A 15740-nucleotide genomic window follows, 5' to 3' on the forward strand; every position below is an offset into this window, starting at 1 on the left:
ATGATTAAGTTTAGCAAGAAACTTCTTGACGGGCTTGTGTTTGCTCTCTGGTAACTTCGGCAGAGAGTAACTGGCACCTGTTGCTACAAATGCTTTAGCTGCCTTTTAGGGGCTTGCCACACACTCCAGATCTTTTCTGCTTCAGTTAGTTTTAGGGTGAAGAAGATGCATGCTGTAATCTCCTCTATAAGGAAGCAGGACTGCATGGAATTTAATGAAATAATATCCATGAAACTGTCTGGTATCATGCTTGACAAATAGAGCTTAGAACATCACCTAACACATGATGATCAAAATTTGGTTGAATCAATATATAATGCTAAAACCAGCCGACCAACAAAAACCTCCAAAACTAGTGGTCACAAATCGTTGTATTTTTGGCCAATTAATATTAGCAAAAATAATTAGGAGGAGGAACTAACTTAAGGTTGCCAGTCTGTGACTTTGTCTGGTAAGGAAATTTAAAGAACACCTGCTACTTATCACCCTCAATTCATAAAGGAAATTTTAATATTTTAAGGGAGAAAGGATACCTTGTAATAAAGGGCAATTCTTTAAATGTATCTTTATGTAAAAGTTATTATTTTTCTCATTTTCTTCTAAACTAGGGAACAGTTATGGGCATATTGACTTAAAAGTTAAAGGGATGGGTTCTGGAATCCATCTGCCTTCTCAGCACTACTCCTAATTTGGTATGACCTTGACCAAGTTACTGTGCCTTGCTTTCCTGATCCAAAGAATGGAGTTCATGTAACCTAACTCACGGGAGTGTTGTGTGCATAAATAAGTAATACATGTTCTTTGAACAGTGCCTTGCACCTAATAAATGCTCGATAAATGTTAGCTATTACTATAGTAATTAACTTTGTTCACCAAATATTGCTACCTCTCAACACCTAGGCAGTTGGATGGGGCTAACCTGAATGGTAGGCTGTCAAAAAACCTGGCTTGAGTCATTTTGGGGCTGAGATATTTAATCACTGGTGAGACCTTCTAGTGTCTCTTTTCCCCAGTAATATAGTGACTGGTAACATCTGAGGTGGAAACTGCTCCATCAGCCTGGGTCCCTGAGTGACTGTGGTGAGCAAAGTACCAACACCCCCATCCCCACCATGCAAGGTGACGTAGAGTGAATAAGAAATAAGCTTTTGTTTTAAACCACTGAGATTCTAAGGGCTTTGTTTTCACCACATAATCTAGTTTATTCTGACGAGTACAGCTATTATTAATAATATGGCTAATTATCGTTTCCTTGAACAATATCTGGAAGTAATTTTTCTAGATCAGCAGTTCTCAAAGTATAGTCTGCGGACCCACGGAGATCTTTTCAGCAGGTCTGCAGGGTCAGAACTGTTTTCATCCTGATACTAAGATGTCATCCACGTTTCTGACTGCATTGAAATTATCCTCCTAGTCCAGCAATAATAGTGGGCAAAGTTGCGGGCGGTGGCTCCAAACTGTACCAGCAATTATGTTCTTCACTGCCACATGAGTACAGGGAGAAAAGTTGCCAGTTTCAGTTAAGAGTGCTCTTGATGGAGCACTAAAAAGTGTTAATTTTACTACATCTCTGTTGTTAAGCATGCACTTAAAAATGTCTTGCGTGATGAAGTGGGAAGTAGGCATAAAGAACTTTTGCTGCTTAACAGTGTATGATAGTGTCTGCAGGAAAACCATGTGCACTTAGTGCTTTATGTTGTGAGCTGAACTCCCTGCTTTCTTCTCCTGTAAATCTCATTTTTACTTGGAAGAATGACTGACCAACTGTGATTATTCCAATTTACATGTTTGGTAATCACTTTTCTGAAAATGCACAAAGTGACTTTGTCAAGTAGTTTCAAGAAAAAAAATTGATGGTATTTGTTGTCAAGGATAAAACTGAGGTTTTCAAGGAAACGTTAGATTTTTGGAAGACTTGTGTCCACCAGTGAGAGCTTAATAGCATCTCAATCCATAAAGACTTATCTGATGAGATTTGGTAGGGATACTAATAAAAGTGATTTTTAAAAATATTAACTCAGTGAACCACTATTTCCCAAATGACTAATGCATGAGCTGCAATGTCATGCATAAGTAAAAGATCCATCCAAAGTTCAAGGCAGACCAAAGGACTTCAATGTAAAAGAATATGAAAGGGGTATTGATATGGTTTTAGATTCTACATTGCACCTAACCTTTAAAAATATCCCACTTGTCAAATTTTGGTACAATATGAAAGAATATTCATAACTATCTGAAAAGACTATTAAGATACTTCCCCCTTTCCAACTGTTTGATACTCCTTTTTCTTTACATACTTCAACCAAAATAGCTTGGGGCAACAGATTGAATGTATATGCAGTTTAAGAGAATCCAGGTCTCCTGTCTTAAGCCAGACATCAAAGAGGTTTGAAATAATGTAAAACACTGCCACGCTCCTCACCATTTTTTTTTATTTTTAGAAAATGTAGTTATTTTTCATAAAAATATTTGTTAGTTACCATGTAATAGACTTGATTTAGTAAATGTATTTTCCCTGTTTTTTTTAATTTCTCAGTTTTAATATTTCATGTGGTGAATACGAATAGATATAACCCACATCAAGAAACACTTTCTGATGTCCTCAATGATTTTTCAAAATATAAAAGTGTTGTGAAACCAAAACGTTTAAGAACTGCTGGTGGAGATTATTTTTAAGTATGTTCTAGACATATGATTCCAAGGTAGTGCCTCAGCTTGTATCGATGTGTCCTTGTCCTTAGTTTGCAAAGCTCGGGTCACACCAGTGACACGTGCCTGTCCCAAGAGAGATGGAGTGTGATGTGGTGTCCTCTCTGTGTCCCCTGTGCGCTACGACGTGGAGACACAGGCAGGCTGGCCACTTTATGCCTTTGTGCCCAGAGGGGCACAGTTGCTCTTTTGGGTTTCCACTTGTGATCGAAGTAGGAATATTTGCCTCCAGAGTTCTGAGGCAGATAATCCTGACTCTTGGGCCTCAGTCCTGCTGTTTTCTCAATACTGTGTCTTCAGAATATAAGAAGGGGAGAGGAGGCAGCTCATTTTAATAAACTACCACCTGAGAGAAGGACATTTTAACCCAGTGGTGGTGGGAAAACAATGGAACAGTGTTGTCTGGAAAGAAATGTGTCTCCTGGGGCAGTTTTTGTTGGATTCTATTCAAAGGCTACCGTAACAGGTGGCTTAATCTGGCAATCAGACCCCCAAGTGCCTTGCCAGGGGAGAGCTCTTAAGCGTCTTTAGATGTGACAGTCAGACTACTGGGCCCTGAGCAGACCTGGGGCAGGACAGCAGCACACATCCTGCAGTCCACAGTGCAGGAGGGTGCCAGTCAGGAACCTGTTCTTCCAGTGTGGTGCAAAGAGCCTCAGCATTGCCACGCTGCAGAGACCCCCACGCCAGGACCTTCACAGTGCTGCTGGTCTAGGGCTCTGGGTCTTTAAGTCTAGGGTCTGTGGAGTCCCACCCTCTCATTTGGAAGGTTCAGTCATTCAGCTTCCTCTCGGGGGGTTTTCTTAAGTCATCCTTGGGGTTTTGGGAATATACCCACTCTGGTTTATCATAGCTTTAGCTCTCTCCCCAACTCCATAAATCCCCTCTGTTTCTCTCCCCATAAATACAAATGGATCCACTCTCACATCCTTCCTTCTGGCTTCCTAAGAAGGGGGGCACCCTTTCCACTCATGGCTAACCCTGCACCTTTGCTCTTGATCCCCCTTCTCTTTCTGCCTTCCAGATATGGACCGTGTTCTCTTTGTTAGTCTTTCACTTCTTTATGTTTTCAGAAGTATCCTCTCTCTACGGCTTCCTTCTTCACAGTCATCTTTTCTCACATGTTTCTGTAGTTAGGAGCCTGGGCTCTGTGGTCACACACAACTGAATTCAAATGTGATCTCGAGCCCATTCTTACTGTGTGATTTTGGAATAATTACATAGCATCTCTGTGCCTCAGTTTCTTTATAAAATTCAGTTCTGATAGTACTTGCTTTATGGAACTAAATGACAGTGTCAGACAGAGCATTTGGGGCTTGAAAATTAGTAGGCAGATTGGAAGGCAAATAGGACTTCACCAGCTAGTCAAAGTAGAGTGGGGCTTGGAGAAAAGAAGAGAAAAGGCCAACATTCCAGCCAGAAAAAAAACAAAAAAACAAAACAAAACAAAACAAAAAAACCAACCACATGGCTAGAGGCCTACATGGGGCCAAGAAGAAGCTTGACAGGTGAATTCTCCAGGTAGAGTTCTGGCTGCTTGTGAAGAGTGGGGAGCTCAGGCAGCTGAAGGATGAGGAGTTAGGAGCCCAGAGATAAGGCTGATGAGAACAATAAGAGTTCCTCTGAACCCCTTCTGACAACTCACAGCATCATCTAAACTTGGTTGACCTGAAGGATACATGTTTCATCTTCATCTAAAGCACAAAATTGAGTCCCTGATTGCCTGTTGTCATTTTGGGCCTCAGGGTCTTTGTAGTAAATATGATGATGGCTTTTGAGTCCTGGGATGTTTCTGATTTTACTTGAGCACAGTCTGCCCCCTACTGATCATTTTGGATGTTTTCAACCTAAACGGTTTACTGGATATCATTAAGTGTTGCAGTTTGCTTTTGTCCTCAAGGATATTGGGGGGAGGGACAGGGGGAAGAGGAGGAGAGAATAAAGTCTAAACCTATGCACCACTTAAAAGTTACGTTTAAAAAGTCTCAGAAGTGGCCCTTCTAGCATTAAAAACTGTACAAGTTAGTGTGACTGGGCCAAGTGTAATTTAAACAGAGCCCAGAATGCATACATTAAGCCCTCCAACCCCAGGCACTTGTAATTTGACAAGACTGGTAGTGATGAAAATTTCTGAAGACCCAAAGTTCAGTGAGAAAAATAAATGCATGTATAATTAAGAAAAATATCTACGTCGTTTGAAAGCATAGTGTATTTCAAGAGTGTGCTCTTGATGGGGAAAGGAAAGGAAAACATGAAGGAGGACTCCAGAGAGTTGCAAATTAAGTTCTGTTCTCTGACCAGGCACGCTGGAAGGGAATTAGTGGCACTATCTTACTATTTTCTGTTGTGCAAATAAAATTTTATTGTATCCTTTTCCTCAGTAATAAAATCAATTAAAGATTTAATATTAACTAAATAATTCGTAGGAGACAAGATTATGAGTTCTTGATCTTGAAATGGTACCATAAATGTTACACGGGAGAAAGATTGGGTAAATACTGCTTATACAACGGTTCTTTACTTTATTTTATATATGTTCCTAGAAGCTATAAAGTAAAGGCACATCTAGCAGTAGGGAAAGTAATATTGCCTCCAGACAGACAGCTTTTGTTTTAAGAGCCAGTGAGGAAACTTCTTGATTTTCAAATTTTCTTGAAGTTGTAGTTATAATTTATTATGAAAATTTTAATAGAGACACCTGCAAAACCTCTTTTAATGGTTTATCTGTTTTTAAGCTTATCTAATTTTATAGTTTATCTAATTGTAAGAGTAATATTTTGTGAATTACATCAGAACAGGTATTAGAAGTAAATCTCTTGTATCCTTTATCTGATAAAGTTGGACATAATACTATGCAATTGTCACATCTCAGATAACATGATTTAAGAACCTCATAATATGTCCTTTGGTGTGACTCTAAGACAGGGGTCATCAGACTTTTCTGTGAAGGGCCAGATAGTATATATTTTAAACTTGCAGGTCACAGTCTCTGTTGCAAGTATTCAGTTCTGCCGTGTTAGAAGAACCCTGCCATAAATAATGGTTAAACAAACGAATGTGACAGTGTTCTAATAAAACTTTATTTACAAAAATAAATGGAGCACCAAATTTGGCTTGGGGGCCATAGTGTTCCTTTCTCTGCTCTAAAGTAGAGTAACCTAGGTCTACATATTGACCAAATAGTGAGGATGTGAGATTTGAGCATGGCTAATAGAGATATTTAAATCATATCAGTACATATTTTTAAAACATTTTTTTAATAACAATAGTAAATTCAAAGTCTTTCATCAGTTTATTGGCACTTACTATTTTTAGAATGATATTTGCATGTGACAGTTAACTTCCTCAAGGACCTGAGTATGTATACCTTTGGTACAAAGGTGGAAAAACTCTAGTCTATTGGGAAAAAAAGTGTTGAAATAAACTTGACTATAGATTTAGTGTAAATGAAGTTTTATTCATGGATTGAATTTTAGAGAAGAGATAAGTGAATAATTTCTGCTAGAACTACTCCACTTTATAATTGAACAAATATTTCTCAAATAATTCACACTTTTTTATCCCTTCCCAAATTTCCCCATGAATATTTACCCTAGCGTGCCTAGGCTATCCATGAGAGTGAAAGCGAATTCACATTACAGTTTTTGAAGAGGCTTGCTATTTGAAATATCTGTCTTTAGATGCCACATTTAACCAGTTCTCTTTATAGTACAGCAAAATTCAAAGCCAGCTAAAATTAAAATACCCAAATAAACTGAGGGAGATTGCAGATACCCAAAAGTTGACATTTAAATACATTGTATGAACTTTTCACATCATGCGTGGGTAAGAGAAAGGTATAATTTTCTTCAGATTGCCTTATATGGGGCAAATCAGAATCAACTGATTTCTGTAAATCACCATGAATAGACATTTATTTCAGTCATCATCTCAAGTCCTAGACAGTTTTTTAGTGTCTTATTTCTTCTTTTAAGAGGTTATTGTTTTTTGTTTTTTGTTTTTAATATACTCATACTGTCAACCCTGAAAACCTATGATATTTAGTATTCCCTCAATGGAAAAAGTATTTACCTATGATTATTCTTCCCGTATGTAAGTTTTCTCTGAAATCCTCCCCCATTGCCATCTGTGTGTTTGTGTTGCAGTGGGACTGGAGCCTGACGGGCCGCTCTCCCCTGCACATTGCCAAGTTACATGCCACAAGTCCACTTCCTGCCCAGCCGTGCTTCTTCCCAACTGGCTGGCTTTCATCGTCAGGTTGTAAACTCCCGAGTAAAGAGATAGGAAGACAGTTTGTTATTGATCTCTATAAAAAATAACATGTTATTCTGTCAAAAGTCACAACAAATTTCTATGTACCTTGAAAGTTCAAATTAGCAAAAAAAAAAAAACTGTTTAAAAAACAAAAGAAAACAAATAGACATGAGAGCAGTTGCCACGCAGTGAAATCAGTTTTAAATTATGTTGTCCTTTTGTTTCCTTAGAGAATTTGAAAATCTGTTAAATGGGTAACCTGGTGCTAATTATCTGATTTCTATTTATATGAGTTGATTATAAGTTTATTATATTTGTTAATTTTATTTGTTACATTCGGGAAAGCTAATATATGTCATTTGCATCTGAGAGGAAGAGTTTTCTTTGCCTTGCACTTTAGAAATATTTCATACTCATGTATGTGGTTTATCTATACCATGGAATACTACATGGCAATGAGAAACAACGAAATCTGGCCATGTGTAGCAACATGGATGGACCTTGAGGGTGTTATGCTGAGCGAAATAAGTCAGGCAGAGAAGGACAAATATCACATGTTTGCACGTATAGGAGGATTAGGAGGAACTTGACGGAGGAACAAGGGGGAGAAGAAGGGCGGAAATGGTGGGGGAAAGGGAGAGAGGCAAACCATGAGAGACTCTTGAATGCTGACAAAAACTGAGGACTGATGGATGTGGGGGGGAGGGGCGAGGGGCATGGAGGAGGACACTTGTGGGGATGAGCACTGAGTGTTATGTGGAAACTAATTTGACAATAAACTATTAAAAAAAAAAAAGAAATTATTTCATACTCGTCACTATTCATCCACATCTAAATCAGCTATCACTTAAAATCGTGGCCTCCTTATTCCCTTTTTTTCCAGAACGTTCACCAGTGCTTTGCTTTATTTGTTGGAAAGATTATTCCCCAAAGAAACTATATGAAATTATTAATACTTTATCCAGCAAATGGGAATTTAAGCAACAAGCTTCTTGTTGTTTGTGGGGTTTTTCTTTCCTAATGAGAAATGAGTTAATTTTGCTTTCATAAAAACTTGCACATCAAGATGAATTTCTGGTACCTCCTGGAGATAGAGCATTATTTGCAAGACTGTCTGCATCCTGATCATTGCAAAGGGAGCTCCATCATATAGAACATCAGAAGTTTTAATGAGAAGGGTGATCCCTCTGGCCTTGTGTCACTAATATTTTGTATAAATTCCCCTGGAGAACTGAATTAAGGATGCCATTCCTCATTCTAGCAGTTGGAGATGGAGCCCAAGTAGCTGGAATTTCTGTTGTGGAAGAACACAAAACAGACTAAGAGGCTGTTCTAGGTTCTCCAAATCCCATTCAGTATGTAATGAGGAGAAAACACCATTATCTTACCAGTTTCTGCTATTAAAATGGATGGCTCTTCCTTGAATTCTCTCATTGTAGACTCATTCTAATTGACTGAGTCAAGACCACATCTGATATTTATTTCTTTTTCTGATAATTAATACAGTAACAGCCACTGGAATGAGGGCTGAGGTCAGGGTCCATGTTAGGCAGGAAACATGGAAGGATCCCTTGATCTTGGCTGTGAAGATGTCCAGAAACAATATGGCAGAACAGCGGAGGTTGGGAACACCAGTGAAGCAGTCTGTTTTGAATCAGGCCTTTGGAATCAGTCCTTAGTCTGAGGGCCAAGAAGAAATCAGAGTCCTTCTTCCTAATTTCTGCTACCAAGAATGCAGGAAAACATTCTCCACCTAAAATAGTAAGATGCCTGCAGCCATGCCTGTGTCTTCCTACACACCAGTCATTTTCAGCAATAATAAGCAGGAGGATGGGGTTTTCTACCCTGCATTGATAAGGTCTGAGTTGACAATTTATGTATAAAACTATTATTTGGACCAGATTCAATACCTGCTAAAAAGAAAGGGAACAAGGTAAGGAGATATAACATAGAAAATAATGATTGCAGGGCTTTTGCCAAAGGTATTTTGTTGTGTATAATGCTTTCTGAAGCAGAAATGTAAAAGACAATTCATTATTCATGCTTTTTTCATATTCATACAGATATGACTGTATAATGAAAATTGGTCTTTTGCTGTGGGGATAACTCTGAGTCTCTCAGTAATAAATATTCTCCAGGACCAAGGGATTTATATGCAGAAATCATCTTTACAAAGCAAACTTTGCCTCAAAAACAAGGCTCTTGTTTTTAGGGGATGCTTGCTATATTGCCAAGAGCTTTGTGCTGTTTACCAACAGTTATATCAGATACAAATTAGGAAATTTAATTATAAAATGGTCCTAATCATCCATAAGTGTTTTAATCAATTTATATTTATTCATTTTTAAACTAAATATAGAAAACTTCTGTTTTCTTTCAGTAAATCCAGAGCAGTCATTCAGGGCTGAGCAATAACAAATGTGGAAAATGTTCTGGTTAGGGGCTCAGCTAGTTAGACTAAATCTGTGTATTGAGCATGGGCAAATATGAACCCACTCAACTCTTGGATTAAGTGCTGTATGTTTTCGTTTAATTATGTTTCAGAAACAGTTTAAAGTATCAATTGATAGGTTAGTTCCCCTTGATGCATTGTTTCGAAGTAGTTATTGTCTGGTAGAACACTGTACTCCAGGTAATGGAACCTAATAAATTTTTGATAACAGCCTGGAGAGAAGAGATTTCATCTTCCAGTGGAAAACATTATCAGAGCAATTTTCATTGTATGCCTACAGCATTTGGGTATTGTCCAACTTTAGTGATTTAGGAAAATCCTAGATCCCACAGGAACATCAGAAAATCAGAAGAAATAGGTAAAGCTAGTAAGTTGAGTCTGTATATAATCTCACTGATGAAACTCATTAAGTAGCATGATCATTATTTCTCTCTGCCAGTGAGCTGGGAACTAAATGGGGAATGTGGTTCTGAAAGAAGGAGCATAGTGATAGATCAACAGCCTGCAAGACTTGGTTCTGTAGTTCTGCTGTGGGCAGTTAGGAGTGACTGATGGAAGATGGGTGATTTTTCTAACAGTGGTACCCACCAACAATGTAACGTGGTAATTCTGAAGACTAGGTTAATTGAAAATAAGAAGTAGTTGCAATTCCTCTTTAAAATGATCTGACCTTACTTAGGACATTAATACATTGTTTATCCTAATAATAATCAATGTGTATGATTATCAATAAGTGTTTGGCACTTGCCAAGGCAGAAAGTAACCTTTGGAAATAGTTAGCAGAGTGTATACAAAACCATTTAAACATTGTAAGTTTAAAACACACACACACACAATTTAACTTTTCATCATTTCCATTTAAAGCTTGGTTTTATAAAACATAAAAAGATATTTTTAAATGTTCTGCAACACAGGAATTTAAATAGAAATATCCATAGCTTTGTAGGTTCATGTTATATAAATTAAAATCAAATAGTTAAAAATGTTTTCAATATAGGAACTACACAATGGAATAAATGGCAGAGGACCTAATAGCAATATTTCATTACTAATGGATTAGGATTAGTTACTTTCAAGATCTAAACAAAGGCCATTGTTTAAATGTTTTAAAACCATTTAAAAGTCACCACAGTTGACCTTTGAAATCTGAAACTATATGACATCAATTGTTGCTGAATAAAGTGAGTGTATATATGCACATACTTGCTTTCTCAGTTTCATAATATGCCTTTCACTTTTGGCTAATTTATTTGTCCCTACATGAACAGTCTATTTTTCCAAGGTTTCAAGTTAGATCATCATTTGGGCCAATCTTGACATTTAAAATTGCAGAGAAGTTCAAGTGTACTTTAGGAGAAATAGATTTATAAATAAGAGTAAAAATATTAGTAAATGAAAGACTGTATTTCCAAGCAAAGGAAATTCCACATCATAGCAAACCATGGTTAGGAGATAAATCAGTGTCAGAGAATGATGATCTTTTCATATGTGCCAATAAGTAGCTCCACTGAAATTGACCAAAATAAGGACGGGCAATTTACCATTACTTTTGCCATTTTTTTCCCTAATGACTGCGGACCAGTAATGGTTAAGATTTAGAGCTTGTTTTTGTAGGATTCATCATAAAAGCCACATATTAAGATTTCATTTTGGGGCGCCTGGGTGGCTCAGTCGGTTAAGCGTCCGACTTTCGCTTAGGTCATGATCTCGCGGTTCGTGGGTTCGAGCCCCGCGTCGGGCTCTGTGCTGACTGCCAGCTCAGAGCCTGGAGCCTGTTTCAGTCTGTGACTCCCTCTCTCTCTGACCCTCCCCTGCTCACGCTGTCTCTCTCTCTCTCACTCTCCCTCTCCTAGAAATAAATTTTAAAAAAAAAAACATTTTAAAAAAAAAAGATTTCATTTTAACATTCTAGTGGACATATTCCAGGAGAAGGATGCAAAATCCCTAGCCACAGAAGTCAGAGAAGTGGTTCAGTTGGACCTGCACTGCTGCCAAAAGATTTTACTAAAGTACAAAGCCAAGTAATGTCTTTCTTTGCTTGACATCCTGGGGTAATTTCTCCCGTAGCTTCAAATTCCTTGGTTTAGTACAAAACATCCTTTATAATCTGGCCTTTGCCTTGGCATTTATCTCCATAGTTACTGGTCTCTGGTGTGTCTCTGCCATTCTGTGGTAAGCTCCCAGAGGTAGGAAATATATGTGATTCATCTTAGGACCACCAGTGCTAGGTCTAGTAAGAACCTCAGTAAGTATCTGTTGAACGGTTGAACAGATGGTTGGAAATATTGCAGTATTCTAAGACCTAACATGGCTGTGTTTTTTCCTTCCTCAAGGACTTTGGCATCATGATTCTGCATCACATTGTAGCTATTTTCTTGATTTCCTTTTCATATGTCAACAATATGGCCCGAGTAGGGACCCTGATCCTCTGCCTTCATGATTCATCTGATTCTCTTCTAGAGGTAAATGTTTTCTTTCATCTTTAAGAGTTCAAATTCCAGAATTCAGGAAATCCCCAAGACCATCACTTATTCTATATTAACTAGACAGTGCTGGGGGAAGATCGTTATGTGACTGATTTGAAACTGCCAAGTGTTTCTTTTGTAAATTGGTAAAAGTGAGACTTTAGTGTATAAATTTTTGTACTAAGAATGTTGATCATCATAGGATTCTTTATTAGTATAAAAATGAAAACTTTCACTATTCCAGACTTAAGAAATGAATGTTTTACAGTCAGAAAATCATTATTTGAATAGGTTTTGTTCTAGTGTTACAAAGTTTCACACCGTTATATGTGGAAAGTATATGTAACTCAATTCAGTTATTAATGGTAGTTATATATCCTGGTGAAATTAATTAATGGTCAAAGTTTTTATTGACAATATACATATTATCCTAGTATTTTTACAGTGAAAAGTGTGTATGAATTACAAATTAAATATAAACTGATTCTCCTTATATAAGTATGAAAAGTGTCTGAGGAAATATTGGTTGCATTTTAATTAACTTTCTAAACCATTATTACTTAGGATTATTAAAGTAGCAAAAAAAACAAGAAGAAGAAAAAGAAAAATGCTTCCAGCATATTTCAAAACATAAAATCCCATGGAAAATTTTGATGTGGTGTTTACTTTTAATCCTGGCCCCTATGAAAGGACACACCCAATAGAGATATATAATTCTGAGTTTTTATTCTTCCTGTCCCACAGTTCTGCCCCTTTGAAGTATATACTGTCACTGTGAATAGGGAATAGAAGTCCCCTCAAATAATGACCTACCATTACAGTATAAGCAGAAATTCCATATGATAAAATTGAATCTCCTATAAAGATAATTAGTTGAGGTTTGAAGTAAATACAGCACTTTATGAAAAAACTCTGTTCCCTATAAGCCTATGAAACAGAAAACCTGTCCTAATGGGCTATATCAGACGATAGTGTGGCACTATGATTTTTAAGTGATTCAAGCTAGACTCTAGTTAGCATATTCTTTAAAGGAGAAATATAATTGTATAAGAGCAGTCTGAAAATCTGTTACTGTTTAGTTAAATCCTAAGTATGCTTGAAAGTGGATACTTTCAAAGCAATCTACAGTTTTGAAGTCAGTCGGCCAACTTTATTGTCTATGGAAATGGCTGGTTGAATCTTTGTCTACCACTTTTATCCAGAAAAGAAAAATAATCCGGAAATGTCAGTCATGTGGCTTAAAAGCAAATATTCTTCATCACCTGGATTTTCTTTACCTTATAGAGTAATGCTTGAGAATATCCAAATAATGAGATATGTCAACCATCACCTCTTTGAAGTGGGATCTATGACCTAGACATTTCCGAAAAATTGCATGTTTGATGTCTTTTTATTGAATACTGGTGAATGAATGTAGGAGAAAAATGGTTTACCTAGGCAGAAGGAGGCAGAAGGTGTTTTTTTCTTTCTTACTGTAATTCATGGTGTCACACCCAAAGTACTCATGAAATTAAAAGTTCATAATCCTGGCTTCTGCTCAGTTAATAGATATTTTTTTCTTAGGAATCCATTTCTGTCGTAGCTCTGTGTTTTACCTGAAGCTACCAAATTTTAGCTTCTGTGTATACTGTCATCCTTTCAAGGTTGGCTCAGCTAATTTAACTTTCTAAGAAGTAGAAATAATGTTATGAATTCAGCAAGACATCTTCAGTTTATAACCCTGTGTGTGGGTGTGGGTGAATTCTAGGTGAAAATGTAAAAAGAGGTGATCAAGCAAAATTATGTTTTCAGTGTCACCTGTTGTCAGAATCATCTGCAAAAAGTAGATGTTAGGAAAAGGGATGTAATTCCTTACTTAATTTATAATATAAAAAGTGGTCATTAAATTACTGTTGTAAATTATTAGAGTAATTCTCATGGACACTTCAATCATTAGTGACTTTCATCTAGAAAATGACCCATTAATGTAACTTTGAAAATTATACCTAAGTGAATTCATTGAAATAACATGATTTTGACATGTTTTTCATTTCTAAATTTATGAGAATAAGCCAAGAAAATGTCTTCCCAGAATTTTTCTTATTACTATTTAAGGAAAACCTTTAACTCTAAACAGAAAGAAAGCAATGCAGAAAGGCTCCATATATTCTGTATAAAGTGTGTGGCCTTACTGTTTGCTGCTCATTAGAGGTTTCAAGGATTGTCTAGTACTTTTTACTTTGACCTGTTATGCCAGATTCCTGTGTTGGTGTCTTTGGCTTGCTAATATTGTTTATAATGCAAGAATTTTCTTATTTTTCTGTTTCTCTGCGATCAACCATATAATTGAATTTTTCAGGTTGCTGAATGTTTTATTAAATCTGTGACAGTACTTCTACTTCTAGCTAATGCTGCATTTCACTCAGCTTATGGGTAATTTATAAATACTGGTGCATGATGCATGACATTTCAAAGTAGCAGGCAGTTTAATGCATCTGGTAAGTTGTATCTTATAGGAGACTCATGTATATTGAAAGAAGCTTTTCATTTATCAGTTTAACCAAATTAATATATCACATTCCTTCCTTTCATAGGCTGCCAAAATGGCAAATTATGCCAAGTTTCAGAAAAGTTGTGATCTTCTGTTTGTTATGTTTGCCATGGTTTTTATCACCGCACGACTGGGCATATATCCTTTCTGGTGAGTATGCCAATCTTCTTTCCGTTAGAGCTACCCCTTCCACATAGGCTTTATGAACTATTTTGCTTTTGAATTTCATTCCAAATATTTAGTAAGAGGTTTAAAGAAAGTAGGGGAGGGACTCAAGAAATGCCTTGATTTCTTCTTCCAGAAGAGGGTTGTACTCTTGACTAATACTTCTGCAGGATAGTTAGAGAGGGATGTGGCTTACAGAGGTTCAGAGGCCACAGAAAGCCATCTGCCATTTTGGTGTCCAGTCTAGCGTATGATTCAGCAATCCTTAGCTATAAAAGTTTGAATCAATAAAGGAGACTTGGTTTTGTAGCCAGTATGTATCAAGGATTCTCCTGTACCAGGGTTTTACAAAGCATTGTTTCTGGGCTAGTAGCAACAGCATCACCAGGGAACTTGTTAGCAGTGCAACTTACTGGACCCCACCTCAGACCTACAGATTCAAAAACTTTGGAGATGGTTCCTAGAAATCTGTGTTTGGATGAGCCTTCCTGATGGTTCTGCTCCGTATTAAAAGTTGAGTACCATGTGCTGTGTAATTCTCTTCACCTAACTGTATGTATAGCTAAAACAGATGGACAGTATAACCTGAAAGTAATCCCTGAAATTCTCTATGGCCTATTAATAAATGGATGTCTTTTGTTGAGAGCTAAGGACACAATATGACTGACTTTGATGGAATCTGATAATCCTTTCTATAGAAGATAAGTCCAGTGTCATTAATCTTTTTTCTGGAAGGCTATTACTTGAACTAGAAAAGAAATGAGCCTTCTGTACATGTAAAATCTACCACTGATGGCAGATGTTTTTTCCATTTTGAGAAATTGATTTGAATGGGAAATTAAAGCAATGGAAATTGGAAAAAGCTGAGAATTAAAGGGTTACAATAATAACTTGCCCAAATAGAAAAACAAACATAATAAAGTTGGGACTTTGAAGTAAGTATGGCTATCGATGGAGTTCCATAAACCAATTACTTACACACACACACACGCACACGCACACATGCACCCATGCACACATACCCCTTCTCCTTGAGGCTCCAGGTCCTTTTGAACACTTATTTATTATGAAAATCATATCAAGAAGCAAACTTTTGTGTTGGCAACAAGCATTTATAAAACCCCAGTTTTATGTGCTCGTAGGTAGGAAACACATGTAATTTTGA

General features: G+C 37.0%; 1 protein-coding gene across 1 annotated transcript in view; it reads left to right on the forward strand.

Moving 5' to 3' along the window:
- CERS6 (ceramide synthase 6) overlaps positions 1 to 15740 on the forward strand; it is a 222673-nt gene that overhangs the window by 157192 nt on the left and 49741 nt on the right. The window contains exons 7-8 of the mRNA XM_077751179.1: positions 11749 to 11877; positions 14454 to 14560. Of these exons, the coding sequence (XP_077607305.1) occupies positions 11749 to 11877; positions 14454 to 14560 (236 nt within the window). The remainder of the gene's footprint in view (positions 1 to 11748; positions 11878 to 14453; positions 14561 to 15740) is intronic.

The sequence above is a fragment of the Crocuta crocuta genome, unplaced genomic scaffold, assembly GCF_008692635.1.
Source record: "Crocuta crocuta isolate KB4526 unplaced genomic scaffold, BGI_CrCroc_1.0 scaffold219, whole genome shotgun sequence".
In the NCBI taxonomy this organism is placed as follows: Eukaryota; Metazoa; Chordata; class Mammalia; order Carnivora; family Hyaenidae; genus Crocuta; species Crocuta crocuta.